General features: G+C 40.7%; 3 protein-coding genes across 3 annotated transcripts; 2 read left to right on the top strand and 1 right to left on the bottom strand.

Moving 5' to 3' along the window:
* Window positions 1-147: 147 nt before the first annotated feature.
* On the bottom strand, window positions 148-816 carry LOC104445887 (ATP synthase subunit delta, chloroplastic). The gene has a single exon (XM_010059821.1). It carries the CDS (start codon window positions 814-816, stop codon window positions 148-150), a length of 669 nt encoding a protein of 222 aa, XP_010058123.1.
* Window positions 817-5,029: 4,213 nt separating this feature from the next.
* On the top strand, window positions 5,030-6,600 carry LOC104443338 (ras-related protein RABA3). The gene is made up of 2 exons (XM_010056676.3): window positions 5,030-5,508; window positions 5,783-6,600. The coding sequence occupies exons 1-2, from the start codon at window positions 5,255-5,257 to the stop codon at window positions 6,276-6,278; spliced, it is 750 nt and encodes a 249-aa protein (XP_010054978.1). The 5' UTR covers window positions 5,030-5,254; the 3' UTR covers window positions 6,279-6,600.
* A 6,965-nt stretch (window positions 6,601-13,565) lies between these two features.
* On the top strand, window positions 13,566-17,361 carry LOC104443337 (protein TILLER ANGLE CONTROL 1). The gene is made up of 5 exons (XM_010056675.3): window positions 13,566-13,631; window positions 13,752-13,803; window positions 13,985-14,634; window positions 14,995-15,154; window positions 17,021-17,361. Exons 1-5 carry the CDS (start codon window positions 13,626-13,628, stop codon window positions 17,053-17,055), a joined length of 903 nt encoding a protein of 300 aa, XP_010054977.2. The 5' UTR covers window positions 13,566-13,625; the 3' UTR covers window positions 17,056-17,361.
* Window positions 17,362-21,582: the final 4,221 nt, after the last annotated feature.

Genomic DNA, 21,582 nt, shown 5'->3' with positions numbered 1-21,582 from the left:
CGATTGATCCTCGGATAGTTGATGAGCTAAATTGTCTGCAAACGTGCATCGACGATGTACTAATAAATCGACACAGTCGATTGAAATACCAGAATACAGGGCTGTGACGAAAACTGCCCAACCACCACAAACAGACGACATATGACTTCACATGGCAAAAGATCCTGAGGCCTCATCAACCGTGAATGATCTCCTTACATCAGTGGCGTCGACCCTTTTCATCGCCGGCAATGACAAGGCTGCTGCTCCCGATCCACTCATCATGTCGCGGTAGATCCTCTTGAACTCCTCCAACACCTCGCCGACCATTTCGAGATGGTTTTTGCGTATGAACATCTTCAACAGGGCAACCAGGTGCCTGTGGAACCTCCCTTGCTTGGATATTTCCTTGAGAATCCTTTCTTTGTCGGCGTGGCTCGCAAAAGGGTTGCCAAAGATTTCTCCGAGCTGCACGGAGCGGAGCAACAGGGACAGCCTGCGGACGTCGGACTCGACTCGTCCGAGGGATTGGTTGCATTGAGCTGCGTCTATGAGAGCTGCGGCATAGCCAGTCGCGGCTTTTCTGTGGACCTTGACAGGAGATAATGCACAATTGTCGGCGTTGCCGCTGATGCCGTAAAGAGAATTAGAGGGCGAGGAAGAGTGAAGGGATGAAGAAGAGAGGAAATTAGGGGCAGTTGCGGCGGTGGCAGCAGTTGGGGGTCGGTGGGAGATGAAGTGGAGATGATGAGAGGAGGAGGAGGAGGGATGCAGGGAGGAGGAGGGGAGCTTGTTGAGGTGGAGGGTGGAGGGGACGCAGCTTGATAAGGTCTCCATTTTGGAACTCGGAAGGGAGAACTGAGAGAGAGCAGAGTGGATGCAAAATGAGGGGATAAAAGGTCTCCGGGTGCATCTTGTGGTTGAGTTTCGTTTCGTTTCTAAGTGCAGGTTGTAAGTTGAGTTTTGTCATCTTGTGCCGTGAATTGGACTCTTTCGTTTGAACCGCCAAAAAACTGCTTAAAGTCAACCGCAAGATAGGATCATAATATGGAGTTGACTAGATGCCTCCTGTCCAAAATTTAATGCCGAATCCGAGTCTAAAAGAGGTTAAATCGTGACAATGGACCCTTTCAATACGTTTACTGATCATATCATGTCATTGAAATAATAAAAGCACCATGGACTAGGCAAATTACGGTATACGCTACATGTTGCAGAACAATTTGTGGTGCTTATAAATCTCTGAAAACGTGAGAGGAACATAGATTGTGGAATACGCTGGTTTTGACTTGTCAAAAGGTGTGAGGTTTAAAACAAGAGGGCGTTGAAAAGTCAGAGAAAAGTGCACGTTCAGCCCATATAAAAGGGAAAGGAGAGCGCACGCCGAGAGTGGCCGGAAGAGAGAAGAAAAGAAAGAAAGAAGAAGAGAAAAAGGAAATAAAGAAGAGGAGGGAAAAACAGATTTCGCGTACACGCCACGAAAGTTTGTCTAGTCCAACCGGTTACGTATTGCAAGGCATCGCATATAGGAGTGATCATGGTTTGGATTGAATTGCTCTAGCACTTAACCCACGGATCAACTTGCATAGTGTTGCTTCCTGATTTTCAGAATCAAGGACCGACTCAGTTAAGCCTGAGACCAATGACCTAACCAACCCTATGAGTTCGGTCCAATTTCAAGGTCAATGCAGGACCAACCAACAATTTTTTTGTTTCATTTTTTGTATTCCTTGAAAAGACAAAACTATTATTTCAAATTAAATACCCATCAATAGGGGCAAGCTGTGAGGTGAGTGGTAAATGGCACCAGCAAAGAGAGTTTCTAATTAGGGTATGTAATGAGCGAGGCCAGCGAAGAAATGCGAGTGGCGTGAGTGTTGAGCGGCGAGCAGCAAGTGGAGAATGAGGCGAGTGTCAAGCAACACAAGCATCAAGCGGCGAGCGAGGCGAACGTGGAGCATCGAGTGAGATTGCTCACTAGCGAAAAGTTGTTTTTCTTTTTTAACTAAAAATTGAAAAGGATAAAGAAGAAAAAAGAGTATGAAAAAGAAAGGAGCACAAGAGTATTGGAGGTGGAGGACGTCATTTGATGCCGTTTAATGCCGTTTAAGTTAGGGTTTGCTCTTTAAAATAGATATAAAATATTATATATAAATATATATAATCACGAATGGTCCAGGTTGGATCAACCCTAAACTCTCAAGACTAAGGATCAATTCGCATAGTGCTTGCTTAGGGATTTCAAGATCAAGGACCAATTCAATTCCCTTGGGAACCAAATTAGGACCGGTAGGATTAGGCCGATCAGGATTGATCCAAGATTGACCTTGGACCGATGCTCATCCCTAGTCGCATACTTCGTTCATCTAGTTAGAGTAGTTTTTAGGAATATGGCTCAAATTCGAAATTTGTGAAATTTGAGTTGTGCAATCCGATTATTGAGCTATTGAGTTTTGGGATTTCATGGAAATGGTGGATTATATAGTGAGTCGTAGGTCTTCATGGGAGTCAATTTGAAGCAACAGTTTAGTTAGAGCAAAATTTTAGGATTTTGTATATGAATTTCGCATTATGAATAGCTTGAATAGTCGCTTTGAGTATGCAATTTATTAATGTGCTTGGGTTGTTTTGCTAGTGTTTAAACGTTTGTTCAGTCAATTTGTAATTGTTGTAGTATTTTACTTGATTAATGTCAATTCTCGTTTAATTGATAGGATTATGATATTGTCGCTTTGTTTAGCTACGCATTGGTTGGTTTGGATATTCTTAAGTGATTTGTGTTATCTCTTCTATGAATTTTTAAACTCATGTGTTAAAAGCAATACATTTTTAATATGCTATAAGTTATGAAAGAGTCTGCTTATTTTATATAAATTTGGATCGGGCATGTACTACGTTTTAGTATTTGAGAGTGGTTTGGAAAATGTAATAAAAAATGTGTTGCGAAATGATATGATATATAATGAATTGTAAACCTAGTTTATGAAAAGGATTTGAAAATGGTTTGAGAAACGTGTCGTAAGATGTATTATGTTTGATGAACGGGTTGAGAAAGATTATATATTTTGGTTTATGAAACTGTTTTGTGATATTGATTTTGAATGGCTTTGTGAATCGTGAAGAATACCGTTGTGAGTTTGTGATGCTTGATATCATTGTTAGTCCATTGATTGGCTTATGGGTAAGCGTATACTAGTTTAGAATCCATCTGGACCAAGTCACAATTTGATAGTAGGTGGAGATCTTATCAAGAGAAAATTTTGATTGTTTTATCACTAGATATTGTATCGTGATCATAGTTTAATATTAAACAAAATATTGGTCAATGAATGGACTATTGACGTGTGATTTGATTAAATAAAAAATAGAATAAACCATTGATATGTAAATTGTTGAGATTGATTAATGGACCAGACATGGATATTTGTTATGATATTATTGATTTAATGAATGTTTTCTAATATACACGAGTATTATATACTTAAATTTAGATAAATAGGTTTTCACATTGTTTTGTAAAGTGCTTGGTGAGTGCCTGATCTGCTTAGAAGAAATACACACAACTTATTAAGTTATGATTGCTCACACCCCTCCTTCATAATCTTTTCAGGGATTTGGGTTAGTGGCTAGTAGAGTGAGAACGCTACTATGAGGACTTTTAGGAGGCGGATTGAGTTTGGTTTGAGGCTGTGTTTGTCATCTCTATTTTTGATGGTTTTAGGGTGTGACATATTGGGATATGCACAAAATTGTATGAGGATCAATGCGGATACCGCATGGTATAATGGTGTTAGGGAGGACATATGATTCACTTCTGCGAAACACGGCCTACGTTTGATTTACAAATGCAAGACATGACCCTGGGCTGTGCTGATGAAGGGTTCCATAGTGTGGTCCAAATTTGGCGGGCCTCCCTCCCTTGGGAATGACACTTTCCATGCAAGCGAGGAACACGATGGTACCGTGAGCGAGTGTCGGTGCCAACATATTAAAAGATAATTGTTGCCATTTTTGAAGCTTCCCTTGTATTCCGAGTAGCCCCTGCGAATCATACACGCTGGTCCTACATTGCTCAGTTCATCCACAGCCACAGAAACCTTTTCTCGCCGTACATTGACATAATTGACCAGGGACCGCGCCAAACTAATGTAATAGATCAAAGAAGCCTTCCAACGTTAAAGAATCCTTCGTACATGTGTCATGGTCCGAGATTCTCAAGACTTGATATACTAAGAAATGACCCTAGGAAACAAAATAAGTTCATGAAAATGTGTATTTGTATTTAAAATATTTAATGAGATGCTAGCTTATATTTAATAGGCTAGACAGTAGTGATAGAAGGTAGTTGAGAAGAGTAGATTTCCACGTGTATAAATATGGGTACTCTTTCCCTCATTTGTATCATTCAACATTCAAGTAATAAAAATACATTCTCTTCCAAAGCTTCTCTCCTAATGCTTCCTCTCTATGATCCTGATAAATTAGTGAGCAAGTGATTGATCATTGGGAAAAAGCTTTGCTTAGGTGACCCAACAAATCAAAGGAAATCTAAGTTGCCGCATGGTCTCAATCTCGAGCGTTGGCTCATGACACATGCATGGCAATTATGCGTGGGAGCATGATATGTCTATTGTAGAATAATCAATGCCAACTCGGAAGTTAGGTCAACCCGCCAGGCAAAAGGGCATATTAATCATTGTTGTCTCCCTCTTGCAATCTATTACCATGAGTTTTAAATCTAAAACACATTATTTCAATCTACCGCAGGCAATGACCCTGTTCCACTCACTTGCTTAAGTAAATATCAGCAAACTTTCGTCAGCACGACAATTTTTTAATTTTGGAGGGAAGACTTGGGCCGTTGAAGGAGTAGAGGCTCTGTTGATTCGTCCGCGACTCCGACGCAAGTCACTGTATATATGCAATGATGCCAGGGTACGTCCTCCATGCCGAAAGCACTGAAAAGGAAGGATAAAGGAAGAAACGCCAATTTTGTCACTTAACTGGCGTCCCTGTAGCTTTGCTCTCTCTTCTTTTTCTCACCTTTGACCCCATTAACCTCTGTAATCTGTCTCTCTCTGTCTCTCTCTGTCTACTTGCCCCCACTTAACCCGGGACCAAAGGCAACAAATAGCCAAACCAAACCCAGCATTATAGCACTAGTTAGCTCTCTCTCTGTATAATTAATATTAGATAAGTAGTAGTGAGGCTGGAGAGTCAACATCCTTGTTGGTCCTTCAGTCCTTGCTGGTACCATTCTGTGTAAGCAAAGAAGATGGGGGAAGAAATGAATGGGATCGACACGGAGAGCTACGGAGAGAACGGCCACGATAGGATCGACTACGTGTTCAAGGTGGTGGTGATCGGCGACTCTGCTGTGGGGAAGACCCAGCTGCTCTCCAGGTTCGCCAAGAACGAGTTCCGCTTCGACTCCAAGTCCACCATCGGCGTCGAGTTCCAGACCAGAACCGTTTCCATCGCCGGAAAAGTCATCAAGGCCCAGATCTGGGACACTGCCGGCCAAGAAAGGTCTTCCCTCTCTTTCTATAACTTCTTACCTGCACTCGTCTAGTCTATTATGGATAGAGTGATTTGAGCCGTTAAAATACGTGGAGTAGACTCGATGTAATGTAAGATCCATCAGATTAATGGCTCAGATCGATCGGTCTATTTATTTCCAGGCGTAGACAATAATTGTCCACTAACATTCATCGCAAGACACGTACAGGCATTGTGTGGTTAATGCGTACGCAAATGCAATGGTCGGTGGTTCAATAATCAGTTGCTGCGATGAATTAAACAGATACAGGGCAGTGACGAGCGCATACTACCGAGGAGCACTAGGGGCCATGCTGGTATACGACATCACCAAGAGGCAGAGCTTCGACCATCTGGCCAAGTGGGTCGAGGAGCTCCGGGCCCACGCGAACCACTCCATAGTGATCATGCTCATCGGCAACAAGGCCGACCTCGCCGGGGACATGAGGGCAGTCCCTATGGAGAATGCTGTGGACTTTGCGCAAGACCAAGGCCTCTTCTTCTCGGAGACCTCCGCGCTCAGTGGCGACAACGTGGACGCGGCATTCCTGAGGCTACTGGAGGAGATCTACGGCGTCATTGCTAAGAGGAAAGCACTGGAATGTGGCGGTGGGGATCTAATTGGGAACAATCTTAATGGTGTGAGTAATGCTGCCTTGTATTCAGGGTCGTCCAAGAAGATCCATATTGTGCCTTCAGGCTCAGGATGTGATTTGGAAGATGTCAGTGACTTGAAGAAACCATCCGCCTGCTCCTGCTGATTTGGGTATCTTTGTATGACGAGTCTGGATCCTCGACTGGAGTTCTTCAAGTTCAGGCCGGAACCTGAAACCCCTAAAGGAAAGGTCAAAGGAGGAAAAGAACACCGCCTAGAGTCAAAAAAGAGAGCCCAGCTAAAGAAACCCTTTCGTCTCCCTTCATGTTTGATTTTATCCATATTATTCTACGCTTTCCTTTAATGAAGTGGGGTACTAAATTAGTTGGCGAAGATGCTTTCCCTTCTACTGAGATTTAGAGATGCGATGATGATCGTGTCTCGTATAAAAAAATAAATCCCCAACCTGGGAATCATATTTAAGTGTACATATTGCGTCCATGTGTATCTGTGCACCTGTCTTTCCACCTGCAGTCGTTCCTTCGAGCGTTGTTGTGGCAATCTGACAATAAAAGTCCATCGAAAAGCAAGCAAAATCTTCAGCGAAGAGGCAGATATTATAATCCTTGCATGGCTTGTATAAGGGATTAGTTTAGCCAGTTTTGGAACAAAAGCAAGAGTCATAGGCTTTCCACGTATAACTTGAGTTTTTATAGAAAGATTCATCACCTTCCTCTACTAAAAAATATCGAATCATGATCATTGTAATGATGGCAGTTAGGTGGATAGTGGATGCAACAAATCAAACAGAATATAGTATCCTCACCACACTTATCTTTATCGCAAAGAGTTACGGACTTGTCGGTCTTTGTTTTTTACATCCTTTAACTATTTAGATAGGAACAAGTTCCTTTTTTAAATTGAGTCAGCATAAATTTAAAATATGCATTCCATATGAGATCCTTTCAATTCGACGGCCCATCTCGCTTTTCGCTACGTGCACTTGATCCGGGAAAGAAGAAGCGATGGGTAGTAGGTGGACTTCACTTTCTTTCTTCTGAATGCATCTAAAAAAACTCCGCTTTCACCTCTTAAAAGGGGGTTTTGGAGCTGCTCATTCAAATCCGACCTCAAATGCCAGGCCTTACTATAACCAACCTCACTACTCATGTACACCAGTGTATCGTACTCCACCGATCAGGTCATCTTTTGAAAAAGTCCTGCTAAATCTTTCCGACGTGAGAGAAGAAGGGAAGGCGCGCTCCAACTAAAATAACAGCCAGCTGCAGTTAGCTAGCTAGGCTACCGCGCGATGGCCTTCAAAGCGGCGGACCTTTTGGGATGCGTAATAGATGTCGGATACCTCATTACGGGGGACTAGCATCGGGCCTTAGGCAATTCGCATGACCAGATGTATTATCTGCTCCTTACGAGATCAATAAAGGGATGTGAGACTCGGCCTCTGCAGTGACAGTCCTTGAATTTGGGATCAGTTGTTGAGGCCACTTCGTAGGGCCGATTGTTAAGGCCCAAGGCCCAAAAGCAACATGGGGTTGCGGTGAGCATTCGTGCGCCCCCTAGTCAGTTGCGCTCTCTTTATAGACATGGAGAGCTTGGATACATACCTTGATTAATCAAATGAAAGCCACTAATCGGGAGCAAAACAGGGCTAAATATTTCAACGCATTTCCATAAGCATCCCAAGCAAGTAGGGAAGCCGTCAAGCGTCGACACTCGACTAGACTGTATAATTAGAAACAAGGAAATGAATAGTTTTCTTGGAAGAGGACTTGTCAGTTGTATCCACCATTGAATTGTAGGGCCATCACTGGATTTGGTCTTTGGATGGATAGGCGTGATTGAAGTGTAGGGATACACCGAATCTGACGAGGGGCCTATTTCCTACAAAAGTTCTGGCTGGCATCCATCGCTCCTCCCCATCTCATTTCGTCTTCTGGCTCCTATGTGCTTAAATTATGAGACCATAGACCACTTCTTTGGATGTTGTTATCGAAAGATAGCATAGTGCGCGTCTGAATTTTTGGCCAAGTCCACTATGAATCACACTTCTAGTTTAAAATATTGTGTAAAAGATAGGAAAAAGACCATAAAAAATCCTAAACTTTGCCCAAAGTGACAAATTTACTCCAAATTTTTTTTTTGGTGACATAAAACATTCCAAACTTTATAAACTTTGACACATTTACCCCACTAAAGGCATTTTCTCTTCTTCTTCTTTTTTTTTTCCTTCTTCTCTCTTCCCTCCACCGCCCATGATAGAGAGAAGCTGGCATCCGGCGAGGGTCTGCCCTTGTTGGCGTCGGGCGAGGGTCGCCCTCGCTTGGGCTGGCTAGGGCTGCCCTCGCCCAACGCCAGTGAGGGTGGCCCACGGCTAGGTCGGGGCGAGGGCCTCCCTCGCTAGATCCGATGAGGGCCATCCTCGCCCAACATTGGCGAGGGCCTAGCGAGGGCAAGGGAGGCCCTTGCCCGACCCAGCTGAGGGCTACCCTCGCTCGGCGCTGGCGAGGGCGGTCCTAGGGAACACTGGCTTCCCTCCACCAGTGGCCGGCGGAGGAAAGAGAGAAGAAGAAGAAAAAAAGATTTTTTTTTTTTAAAGTAAAAAGATCAAAATACCCTATAATTTAGGGTAAATGTGTCACAAGGATAGAAGTTCAAGGCTTTTTGTATCACAAAAAAAAATTTGGGATAAATTTGTTACTATTGGTAAAGTTCAGGGTTTTTCATGTCACAAAAAAAGTTATGGGTAAATTTATCACTTTGGACAAAGTTAATGATTTTTGGTGGTCTTTTCCCTGCAAGATATATGTTGTGTTTCACATAGAACTTCTTTGTAAATGAATGAGGTCTCATAGATGTCTACAAACTTTCCATTTTCCTGCCCAGGGAAATGGGGTGCATTGCATTTACTAGTTCTTGAATTGTTTCATGGTGAACAAACGGGTGTTTTCATATTTTGAGGTTTAATTTTTAATGTATGCACATTTACGTGTTTATGTGCTTGTGCATTTAGAACGGTTTAGAATTACATATTTGCTATATATATATATTTATTTATTTCCTTCATCCCTTCCTTCTTCCTTAGTTAGGTGATTGGCTAGAGGCTAGGGCTGACGAGGTTGGCCTGGCAAGGCTAGCGAGGGCTCGCCTTGACCAGTCTTAGCAAGGTTGACCTCAACTAGTCATGGTGAGGCCTTGCCTCACCCTGACCTCGCCATGGCTAGGCAAGGCGAGCCCTCGCTAGATTTGACGAGGCCAAGCCTCGCCTAATGACGACGAGGCCGGCCTCACAAGTGGCTAGGAAGGTCCCTCACCGGTCCTAGCCTCTGGCTAGTCATCCAGCCAAAGGAAGAATGAAGTAGAACACCTTTCCATTTTAGTTTGATTCGTGTATTATGAAGACCCGATATCTAAATTGTTGAAACCGTTGCCTAATTTGGATCTATCGTCCTTAATAGGGGGTGATCGATTTCTAGTCTGGTCCGGTCCAATAGAATCGGTCACTTTTTTTTCCCACTAAAAAATGGTCGTGCACAACGAGAGAGAGTGACAAATTTTAAGATATTGACCGAAGTGACGATGAGTGACGAGTTATTATACAGTAATTTGTGGTACCATTGGATGAGATAATATTTAGTTCACATTTTACTATTTTTTTTGAAGAAATAACAAAATAATTGTATATGTAGGTTGATTCGGTCTGATTCTTTCTTGGAACCGGAAAATGGATTGAATTGGCCAGTCCAGTTTGGTCCGAGTAGTTTTCGGTTTGGGCCATCCGTTTTGCAGACCCCTAGTCCTTATAAGCTCCTACAACATATCGTTGACGTCTTGCCATTACCATAATTTTTATTTTGTGGAATCTTAAACAAAGTCAAATAATGTTCTTGTACATCTTTACAAATCCATTAGTGAAGAAACTTGAAAGTTTTTGTCATTAATCTGTTTATCAATTATATTTCACGTTGAGTTCATTAAAAAGGATCGATATAGGAAAGACGAGGATCCTTGCAAAGGGTTTCGTGTCTTGTGAATCTACGATATTTTTTCGTACTTATTTAATAAATCACTCAAACATCGTGGGAAGATACTATATTTGTTATATATTCGCTTTAATGATATGTTAATTTATCCACTTAACGTTTTGTTAGAATCTACTCTGTCAAAAATAATTAGAGAACTTTTCATAATAGTGTGTTAGAAATATAACTGTTTTACCATTAACTATAGCATTACTAGTTTTCAAATTCTTCTTAACTTTGACCATTTGTTTTGTGCGTTTCTTTAAATGTTTTCGGTAAGTAGTCACTTAAACAACCTGGAAAAATACTGCATTTCTTATGTAAGTTTACTGGTTTTATTTACTCCAATTATATATATTTTGCATTTTTCCAACCATTGAGAATTGAAAAATGACGATAACTTTAACTTTAGGTGTGTGAGTGAGGGGACGAGGAAGATAAGAATGCGAAATTATATGACGTTGAAGAAACTTTCTTAAATAGTTAGATGTAAATCCAAATGAAATGGAATATATATATATACGAAGAATAATAAAATAAAAGTATGTCCTTATGTCGCAATGGAGTTTGGATGAAATAGTTGGACAAACCATGTGAAGATAACATAGAGAAGGTGACTGCGTGGGCAATGTGGATGGCATCAAAGCTTGGTGCATAATCAAACAAGAGGGGAGAAAGGTATGCGGGCTTTGCGGACATGGAGAGGGACCGGAGATGACCCGCCACGACCAAACCCTCTCCATCATTGAAGAACAAGATGAGCATCCGAAAGCATCCGAAGCTCCCTGTTAAGGTGCACCACCCGATGCTTGAAGGCCCAAGCAGAGCGACAAATGGCTACTGGTCGAAATGACCCCCGCTCCGACATTTGCCATCTTCTTCCTCGACACCTACTCATCTCTTCTTCCGTTCTCAATGTGGAACTTTCCTTATCCCGATATATGTGTGGACTTGGTCGCTTTTCTGAGGGTGACCGGATCGCTAGTCAATGCAATGCATTGCCCATCGTTGGATTTCTGGACGCGCTAGCTAGTAGCTAAACATTCCTAATTCCTCTGTTTTCATTTTAGGATGGAAAGCACGAATGCTGCAATAATTCCCATCTGCATCTTGCATCAACTTCAACTGCTTCGACATGTTATGACATCTTCTTAGCTTTCTGTGGACACTCCTTATGATCAACAGTAATAGCAATCGAGGATATGGAATTCTCGTTCTAATCGTTCCTGAAATTTTATTACATAGTCGAATGTAGGAAAGGACTAGATATGCACGCGCATAGAGTGCGCTTGACCCCTAGTTTCTATATTGAATGGATACATGAATATCATTTTGCTAGTTTGCTCGTAAGTCATCTAATATCATGGCATCAAATACAATTCAAAGTACATGTATTTACAGGGGCAAGAAAATGTTTATGTGGGCACAAACAAGTCAAATTAAACAGTTTAAAATCTCAATTCGGGGTTTGGAGGTTTTTCTTCTTTGCTTGGTTTTACCTCCCTAAGTTTTTTGAATATGCTATTAACATGCCTAAGTGGAAAGTGCATACGCATTGGATACATTAAGCTATTAAATGAAGAGAGATTCATTAATATAGAATTGTCATATTGCGACAATATTAAATATTTCGCACCTCCATCATGTGCAAAAACAGACTGAAAAAGCGCTTTATTTAAATCTAGATAATAGAAAATTAAAATTGAACAAGATATTGAGTAGACTTGGGTCAAAGCACCTTATCCAAAAAGTGGCTATGCGTCCATCTATTCGCACTTATGGAAGAGTAGCTAAAACCTAATGAAAATCTTTTCCATCTTCACCCTCAGCCCATCGCCCTCCGGTTGCGGCCTCGTAGGACTTCGACGAGGGTCGTCCCAGTCCCAGCTCCGCCCATGGTAGTACATCTTTTTTATCCACTAGTTGTGATTGACTCCGTTTGTTGACTGTCGCTTTAGTTTGCCAACAAATATAGTCCCATCATATCCATCTTTAATATAGATGTGACTTGACAATGATTTGTCTTTAATTTATCAAACATATAAACATGGAAAAAAAAAGGAAAAAACAAAGATGATACGAACGGTAATCCATAATAAATTAACTATCGTAAACACGATCGAGGTGGAACAAATGAGAAATTATGGAACACATTCGAAACGCATAATTTCTCATTTGTAATCCATTATATCCCAATGTGACTTACGATACTTTAGACAAGTCGGTTACTTCGCAAGGTGAGAGCAAGCTTACGAAACGATTGGACATAGGTGTGATTCCCAATGGCCCAACATTGTTATCCTAATCCTAATCCTAATCCTAATGCACTTTTGTTTGAGCTTCCGACTGAGCTTATTGCCCGACCTTCCAACTAAATATTCGTCTCCTTCGATCCCGTTCTATAACTTGTCAAGATACTCTAAGGCTACTGTCAAACAGCCTACACCTCCCAATCTTAAATGATAGTCCCCAAAGCAGCTAGTGCTGAGTTCCTACGACTAACCTATTCCGGTGTCACCTCACACAATGGAAACGGGGATGACACAAATCGCAATTTAGAGTACAAGTAAAACTAGCAAACACGCGTAAAGGTGTGACAAGCTCGAAGCGCAAAAAGATAAACTATCAATATCATTATTGATTCAACGTCAAAAGCTTCTTACAAAAGAATAATAGTACGAATATAAATAGCCTAAAATCCTAGAGATTTTTTTTTTTTTATAAAAGATAGGTAGAAAATCATTAAAAAAAAGAGTTAGGAAAATCCCTAAGGATATTATCCAAGATCTAATTGGATGACTCAAAAACAAATTACTCAAACTTCTAAGATAACTATCTAAGATTCTAAAGTTCCAAAAAGCAGGAAAAATAAATCAAATCACAGTCTCCCAAATTATCAAGTCCCTTATCACACATGTAAACTATAAGAAGTTAAAAGCATATGGTTCTCATGATTGTTGTATATACGTTGTACTAGTTCTATGATTAATCAATTAGAAGGAAAAAGACTTTCAGATAAACTCTAATTCTCGAAGGATTTTGCAGTGTTGAGCTTGGTTCCAACAAAAAAGTCCAAAGGAGACCCTTCTCTTTTTGATGAAACTTCTTGCTCTCATGTTATGCAACGGCCAGTGAAATTAGAATGGGAACGTGAGGGATTAATGGAGCCTCTCCCTTGGCTCTCTGAATTGAGAAAAGGAAAACCCAACATCACGTCAAGAATATCGAGCTATCGATGGTGCCAGCAAGACCCAACATGGATATGGGTTGCTGCTGATCCAACATGCCATGTAACCCCAAAGAAATGTGGCCCCACTCCCCCCGCCACGTGTCCTCACCGCATTCTTCCACCGGGTTGGCCACGGCCCCCTCTCTTCTCTTCACTTCCCACTTCACCACCATAATTGATTTGCCTCGTTCATTCACTCTGACACTTTGTTTCATTTCACCATCCGCCAACTTGCAGAGGGAAAATGAAGGTTCTTGCATTCATCCCCCATCACCGTTATCGTTATGATCACGGCTTTGTTTTTGCATGCCTCAGCTTGTTTGTTAATACTGTCCAAATTGCTCATTACTTTCTATCATCTTCTCCTCAGATCTTTAACTGGGTGCAAAAGAGGAAGAGGTCGAATGCTAACATCCTCCAAGGTTTGATTTTGCAAATTTCCCCTACCAAAAATGACGACACGATGTTCCTTTTCTGCCAGATCCCATGCATTTGTCGAGTGCTTTGGCGCATCAATGTCGTTGGAACAGTGTTCTAGAGCAGTCACTACCTTCTCAGAAGTTGTGGCGATCACTATTTGAAAGTTGTTGTGTGTTTGTGCAGATCATGAGCTAGGCGGAAGTGTGAAAGAGGCTGAATCCATCACTGCGGATGCGCTAGCATTACTTGAAGGGCTCACATTCGCAGGCGTGTTGGATGGTTGGAAAGATGGGATATTAACAATTGGAACTTTTGGTTATGATCCGCTGAAACCCTTGGACCAAGAAAAGGATGAGCTCTTCTTGGAAAGTCATCATGAGACTCAGGAAGAGGATGATCAGCATGATCATGATCTCTATCCTGGTGATCCGGGGGAACCGATTGTGGAGGACGAGGAACAGAACCCTTTGATGTCGACGACATTCTGCAACAACGACCACGTCCTCAATGATGAGACGCGACCACTGAATCCATTCAAAGATGATGTTGCTAAACCTGACAGGTCAATGGTGGTTGACAATGTTGAGCTGACCAAGGGAGTGGTCTTTGAAGAAGAAAAGAAGAAGAAAGGGCACAGAGTGACCTTGGCCGACCTCTTCTCAGCAGATTCTGATGTCAAAGAAAAACCATATCCAAGTGAAGTTGGTCAACCCACCAAGCCGTTGGGGAAAAAAGAGTCCGCTTCAACCAAGAAAGATGGCCAATCTTTTGCCAAGAAGCTCATTCATCACATGGTGTCTGAAGATTCACGCCCCACTAGAAAACTAAACCGGGTGAGTGTCCTTTTTCCCAACAAGCTAAGGTATCTTCACAAAGTGAGAGCCTTTATATCCCTTTCAGAGGTCAATCTTGTTCCACTTCGGCTCTGATGAAGTTATTCAGATGAACGTACACCTAAATAGTGTGGGGGTATTAAGGATCAAATATGCGGTATCCTTGAGCTCCTTTCTATTTTCACTTTTAGCATGCGTAAGCACTTCCTCAGGTCGTTAACACGGGCAGCTGGCAAACCCAATCATGAAAAGTCAAAAATCAAATAGTATATACTTTTGTTTAGGAGACACAAACAACGCTAATGACAAAATAAGGGTAAAGATTAATAGATGTAGTGAATGCCAACCCAATGCATGCAGTTGATGAGGAAGATGTTGAAGAAGAAGATCCATCCGGAGCTGGGGAGCAAGATAAATGACAAAGAGAATCAAATGATGAAGCCTGGTTGCATACACCAACTCCTTGTCACCAACAATCAGCAGAAGGACGAGTACCTGTCTCTCCTTCAATCTCCTCAAGGCAAGTTCGATTTCTTCCTTCTTTCTTTTTCATCAAGGCGAATATCTTCATCAGTACAATACCATAACCATCAACACTGTTAAATTCCAAACAATATATGTTGAGAGTAGGAGCAGTCCTTAGCTTTCAACTCTTGTCATTAAAGTAAAACAGATAGAAAAGTGCAAAACAAGGACTGAACTTTTTTGTACTGTGGATAGATAGATAGATATGATATGATGATCTGATGTACAAGATGCCCAACCTTACAAATGAGTGGTCAGATTGTTCTGTCTGTGACAATAGCACATTAGCATTGCGCACTCATCTTCCCTTCAGCAAATAATATCCACTTGATGGTCTTGACTTGATTCCCCATCCATAAATCTGAGCTCTAATTTTCCGTATCTTCTTCCCTTTCTCTCCGTCATCCATTGCACGAAAACGTTGTCTCTGAGGCAACTCTTACACAAAACATGAAACCATTCGTATACGGCATCTATTAAGAGCAATGATGGTTAGACAAGACCGGTCTACAAAGTCTCGTTTCTGGTTAGCAGCAATAATGCTTACTCGCGAAACTTATTGGTTAATATTGCTTCATCAAATATTAGATCAAGACAAAGCTAGTGACACTTATATTTGAAGTTGAAGCTACAAAAAACACCAGTCCTCACATCGTTGTGCGCATCGCAATGTGGTTGTTCTTATTTATCATGCTATCATAAAATGAGTTGAGAGCATTACGTTTTTCGAGTGGCAGTATAGTAAGATTGGGGAGTAGTACTGTATGGCTAGGTACTGCCAGCATAACGACACGAGTACGCAATGATAAGATAGTGTTTGAAGACAAGGCTTACAAGATATGTTATATCATTAGAATGGTTCCACAGGGTGACCATTGAAAATCCATAAAATTAGCTAAACTTCACATAGTGTTGATTGACTATATTTACCACATCAACCGTAGAATTTTGTCCCACAAATTTGTGTACTTTGATTAATAATGTCTATCATTGTACGTCATCCCCAAAATAAGTATTATGTCAAGGAATACATAGGTGGGTGCAGAATTTGCACACAATATCATTTGATCCATGATGTTAATTGGATTCATGGGTTCAGAGTCTATTTATCTAAGATAGACTTATCCTAAAAAGAGTAATAAAGAATAGTAAGAAAATACACATGTCAAGAAAACTTTGAAATTGGGGAAAAAAAAACATGCCTTTTAGCTATTACATTGGATAGAAAGTTTTACAATGATATGTAAGCGTCACTTTATAGCAGTCTAATAAGAGTTTGATTTTGTGTAATCATTTTCCTAGGCGAAATAGCCGGTCTTGTGATAAAAGGGTCCCTCGGCGAAAACTTCCAAACGATGAATCCAAGTAAGAAAAAGTTAGTCTAGTGGCTTTGATTGGTGATCAATTTTGACGGTGGGTCCAGTGGGCCACCACGTGTCCGCCACTCTATAGGCATCGACATCTTTTCGTCATTCTTTTTTAGGTAAAGTATGTTCTTTACCCTATTTTTTTCACCAAAAAACACACCAAGGTTGAAATGAGATTAGATGGGCATTACGCAGTTAATCCTGTTGTTATCTTTTTTGTCTTACTTTCCACTTAAAGTTGAGATACGCTAGCTAGATACATATATACATGTACATATGAAGTTAGGTATTTGATTTTAATGAAAGTATTCATTATGATTGGTGAGATAGACATGCAAGATGGTCGGCTTGTCTACATGTCCAAAGAAATTTTATCACATTGTTATTATTGAAATCACAATGTCAATCGGTCATTGCATGCGTAGGTACAATATTCATCATTATCTTTCTTCATTGTTCTTGGGTTATTGACATTTATCGTCTTAATTTTCCAGGTCTGCCGGCTGTTTTTGCAGATGCCATGGTGTGATCAGAACTCGGGGGTCTTCTATACCGACCATTCTTGTTGCTATTTGGTGCGATTGGCTTTCCTTCTGAATGGAATTATCTTGTGTTGCAGCCTTTGCTAGGGTTTTATTTAATGTGAAAATTATCGAGTCGTCCATGTTGCGCTTTGTTTCAGACCTAAATAGCCATTGTGTTTGTGTTCTTTTGTTTAATACCAACCAGCTGATGAACGTGATGATGGGGTAACTATGTCCTCTGGATTAGGACACAAGGGAACCTGCTCGATCATTCATTTGTTTAGCTTGTGATTCAAAGCTCTTCTTGCTCACGACAATCGACTTCTTGTCTATGTCCTTGACCACAGTAACCACCAACTTGAAGGACTACTCTATGTCTATGGCGTCCTATCGTACTAGGTTTAGAAGTCACTTCCGGCATAACTATCTGCCTAACCTTTATTTCATTGGTCTTATGTTTTACAAAGAAGCTGTAATGACCTTGACTCCATGAACAAAGTCTCCAACGGTAAGGGTTATTTTCGCGATATCTCAAGCGTGTCGCCGTCTCATTTCTTTTTATCTTTTTTTAAGAGCATCCGATATCTTATGCTCATACAACAATGAGCAAGTCAGGAAAATACACCCATATATAAGCAATGGGGATGAACAAACATTATTTATGACACACCACTACTTTCATACATTATCGAAAGATAGCACAAGCCCTTCTTACATGGCCCATTCTATTTACAACCACCATATTTTGTGCTTCAAAAAAGCGGGGTTAACCTTAAATCCTCTAGCAGGCTTGCTTTCGAAAATGGTGTGGGACTTTCATGCCTGTAATTCTAAAAAACAATGAAGTAAATCATGAACTTGGTAAGTAAACTTACTAATCTTCCAATAGGAGGATGTTTTGCCATCAAACAAGCACGTGAACATAACCGCGTCAAATGTCGATGATAAATCAATAGCAAAAATATTTCAATAACTCAACTATGTGCATGAGAAGAGCTCATCTTACGTTCGAAGCTCACACAATTTAAAACCATCACACTAGAACAAGAGCATGCACAACAGAAGGCTCGCACAATTTAAAGCCATCATACTAAAACAAAGAGCATGCACAAAAGGGTTCATTTATTATTATAATCATTCGTACGGTTCTTTTGGAATCCACCAAACAACATTCCCTAATCCAAGGATAACGGTTATCATTCGAAATCCATTGGGCATTTGTACTTAATTGGGCAACATCCCTTAATCTAAGAGCGTTGGCAATCCTTCGACAACAAATCCGTCAAGTATCCAAACTTAATCGGGTAATGTCCCATAATCTAAGGGTGATGGCTATTTTTATTCCCTTGTGTGACCATGTAAACAAATATTACAATCCGGCTTCTTATCTTCATTTTATTACCTGATACAAGTAAGGTTCAAGGGCATGAATCATGCAAAGTGTGTAACATGCCTTACCAGGGTATTTAGTTTCAATCTACGCATCCTGGCTTAACTACGGTATCTTGGCTCAATCAAGATATCCTTGTACTAACTCATTCAAGGCATTTGGGCTTAATCAAGGCATTTAGTTTTCATGAATGGGGCATTACCACCAATAGTGTGTGATGACCATCTTTTTCTTTCATTTAGTGATCACATATCATGTGTCGCACAAGCCAGTTTATTATCTTCCATCTTAACCCACACATATAAGGCTCGAGGGCGTGCTTCCACACACACAAACCATACAAAATTACACACGAGCAAGCCATAGAAAAGTATCCATCGACATACATACAAGGAATGGTTCATGAGTAATTCATGAGCAAATCATAGACAATTACTCTTCAACATAGACATACGTATAAACAAGTACTATCAAGAACATGATCTGCTCTACCAACGTAACCTGCTCAACTAATGTAACACATTGCCCTAACTAAGGGTTACAAAGTTCACTTATAACAGGCCTAAAAGTCATCGTTGGTGACAGGGCGAGTTGCTTGGTGAGGACACGAGTGAGAGAGAGGCGGAGAGAGTGAGGCCAAGAGGAAGAAAGAGACGTGCAAGGGAGACGAGGGAGTAGCGCTTGCGTGCGCACGAGAGAGAGAGAGAGAGAGAGAGAGAGAGAGAGAGAGAGGGCGAGGAAATGAGGGGAGGGTGTCTCCATTTATAGGCCATCTCTTCTAGCTTTCATGACTTGCTCTCATGACTTGCTCTCCAAGTTTTGGTTCTCTAGAACCTTCCACCGAGCCTCCTTCAATTACATGCTCTTTGCTCTTTAAGTTTAGCTCTCTATAACTTTCAATTAAACTTACTTCACTTACAAGCTTCCAAGCCCACTTCATTTATAAGCTTCTAAGACGACTCCACTTACAAACTTCCAAGACTAGTTTTAAAACAAATATGACCAAGATCAAATAATGGCATATAAAATATACACGTGACTCTCAAGACCAAATAATAGCTTATAAAATATGCATGTGCCAAATAATAGCATACAAAATATGTACGTGACTTTTAAGACAGAAATGATAGCTTATAAAATATGCACATGACTTTCAGGGTCAAGGTAAGAGCAAATAACACATGTACATGAATATTATAAGGTCAAGACACGGGATTCATTTATTAATCAATCAAAATCCATCGGTTCTTTCCTTTAGGCATGTTCTTCTTCTTCTTGTACTGAGGCTTATCCACTTTCAAGACTCAACTAGTCTAATGATGATCCTAAATGGCTAGACTCCAAGAGAATTTTAAGACAACTAGTCTTCCAAGAAGCCCCCTAGGTGTGAATCACCTTTTTGCATTAATATTCTTTGAATTCTAGTTCATTGGCTTAGAGTAGACTCATCTTCTAGAAGATTTAGGCATGTAGCTTTATCTTGACTTGGTGGACTTGTTCTTTTCTAGCAGGCTTATCCTTTAAGAAGCCTTGACTTGGGTGGACTTGATTCTTCTAGAAATCTTATCCTAAGAAGACTTATGGTTGACTTGCTTATCCTAAGAAGACTTGAAATTGATTTACTCTTTAATTAGCTAACTTCTAAAATTCAAGGCCTTTATGAAAAAGAATTAAACTGGAGTGCCATCTTATCAAATAGAAGTTTCTCATATTTGTCCACGATTGACAGTCCTATTTGGACCGAGGGTTGTGACTAGTTCATGAGCAGACGAGGTCTAATACAACTCATCCCCCTAAGCAAGACTAAGTCTTAGTCAACCTTGTCTTACTTTCCAAGACAACACATGAAGCATATGTTCTTTGGAGGCTTCTATCTTTCTAGAACATCATTAGTATCTCATGACACCTAAGCCATATGACTCACCCCTCTTTATTAATTACTAGGTTCCAAGAATCATGATTACCTTGACTTGGTTGACTTTTGTTTGGTTCTAAGATAACATGTGAAATACATGTTCTTTTCAATGGGTGAGTTTTTTTGCGTCTATTCATGACCGACTACCCTATTCTCATGACCCGAAAATGAGGATGTTATAGAAGCGAGCTATAATCCAATCAGTACTAAACCTATTATACCAATTCAATTATAAATTTTTCTTTTTTGCCCCGCATTTAATATTAAACCTTTGTGTGGAATTTTAATGAAGTCATTTTGGCTGATTTTCGTTAGAAATTGCTAATGCGGCGATATACCATGTAGTGTTGTCACGCCCCGATCCTTTGAGCGTGTGCCTATCCCTCGGTGGTCGATAAAAATTTGCGACTTCCCAGGATGAGTTGTCGACCCTTTCATTTTTATTACACATGTGGAAGCGAATAAATATCCCCTGACAGTAAACAGCTTGGGATAGAAAAGCAGGAAAATAGATTCACAAACAAAACACGCTTTTATATATTCATTGAGTCATGTACAAAGGTTAACAACCAAAAGTCTACAAAAGACGGTCCTTCAAAAAGAAGCTATCCTAACTAACATATTCCTCTCATTTTGGCATCGGATCCTTCATTCTACGGCCCTGAAAGAAATGAGCCCACGACAGGGTGAGATATAACTTTCAGCGAGTTCACACTCTAAACCCTGATTAAGAGGGTAATATGCCCAAAGGCGTCCTAACCACATAATCATATAACCACAGAGGCTTACCTCATCTCGAATGCTCCCTGCAGGTCAGCACAATTCATATCACAAATGCATATAGCAAATACACACATCACTTGGAATGTCTCACACAATCTCAACCAAACACGCGTCCCAATTTTTAATCACGGCCCAAAGGGCACGGGCTGCTTGATGCTCGGCGGTCTTCTGGTGTAGCCAGGCGTTGTATTTTAATCATGGCCCAATGGGAACAGCCTACTCGAAGTTCAGCGGTTAATCACGGCCCCATGGGCACGGCCTACTAGAAGTTTGGCAGTTTTCTTGACCCATACCATAACGTCACACACAACATACGTCATATCATCTTTCAATAGTCATCTTACTATGACTATAAACTATTACATGATTATTCACCCACAGCCAAGGACATTGTGCTTCGTACTTAAATTTCTCAATTAAAATAATGTCTTGACCTATTTTCTT

Source organism: Eucalyptus grandis, chromosome 5, assembly GCF_016545825.1.
Source record: "Eucalyptus grandis isolate ANBG69807.140 chromosome 5, ASM1654582v1, whole genome shotgun sequence".
NCBI lineage: Eukaryota > Viridiplantae > Streptophyta > Magnoliopsida > Myrtales > Myrtaceae > Eucalyptus > Eucalyptus grandis.
Note: the sequence above shows the minus strand (reverse complement) of the source record. Positions and strands in the feature narration are given on the sequence as shown.

What these genes read in the sequence shown, in the direction of transcription:
- LOC104445887 (XM_010059821.1), bottom strand. Translation starts at nt 816, where the DNA reads ATGGAGACCTTATCAAGCTGCGTCCCCTCCACCCTCCACCTCAACAAG.
- LOC104443337 (XM_010056675.3), top strand. An exon ending in GAATGCTAACATCCTCCAAG is followed by an intron (nt 13,804 to 13,984) that starts GTTTGATTTTGC and finishes GTGTTTGTGCAG; the next exon opens with ATCATGAGCTAGGCGGAAGT. An exon ending in TCTCCTTCAATCTCCTCAAG is followed by an intron (nt 15,155 to 17,020) that starts GCAAGTTCGATT and finishes TTAATTTTCCAG; the next exon opens with GTCTGCCGGCTGTTTTTGCA.
- LOC104443338 (XM_010056676.3), top strand. Translation starts at nt 5,255, where the DNA reads ATGGGGGAAGAAATGAATGGGATCGACACGGAGAGCTACGGAGAGAAC. An exon ending in GACACTGCCGGCCAAGAAAG is followed by an intron (nt 5,509 to 5,782) that starts GTCTTCCCTCTC and finishes TGAATTAAACAG; the next exon opens with ATACAGGGCAGTGACGAGCG.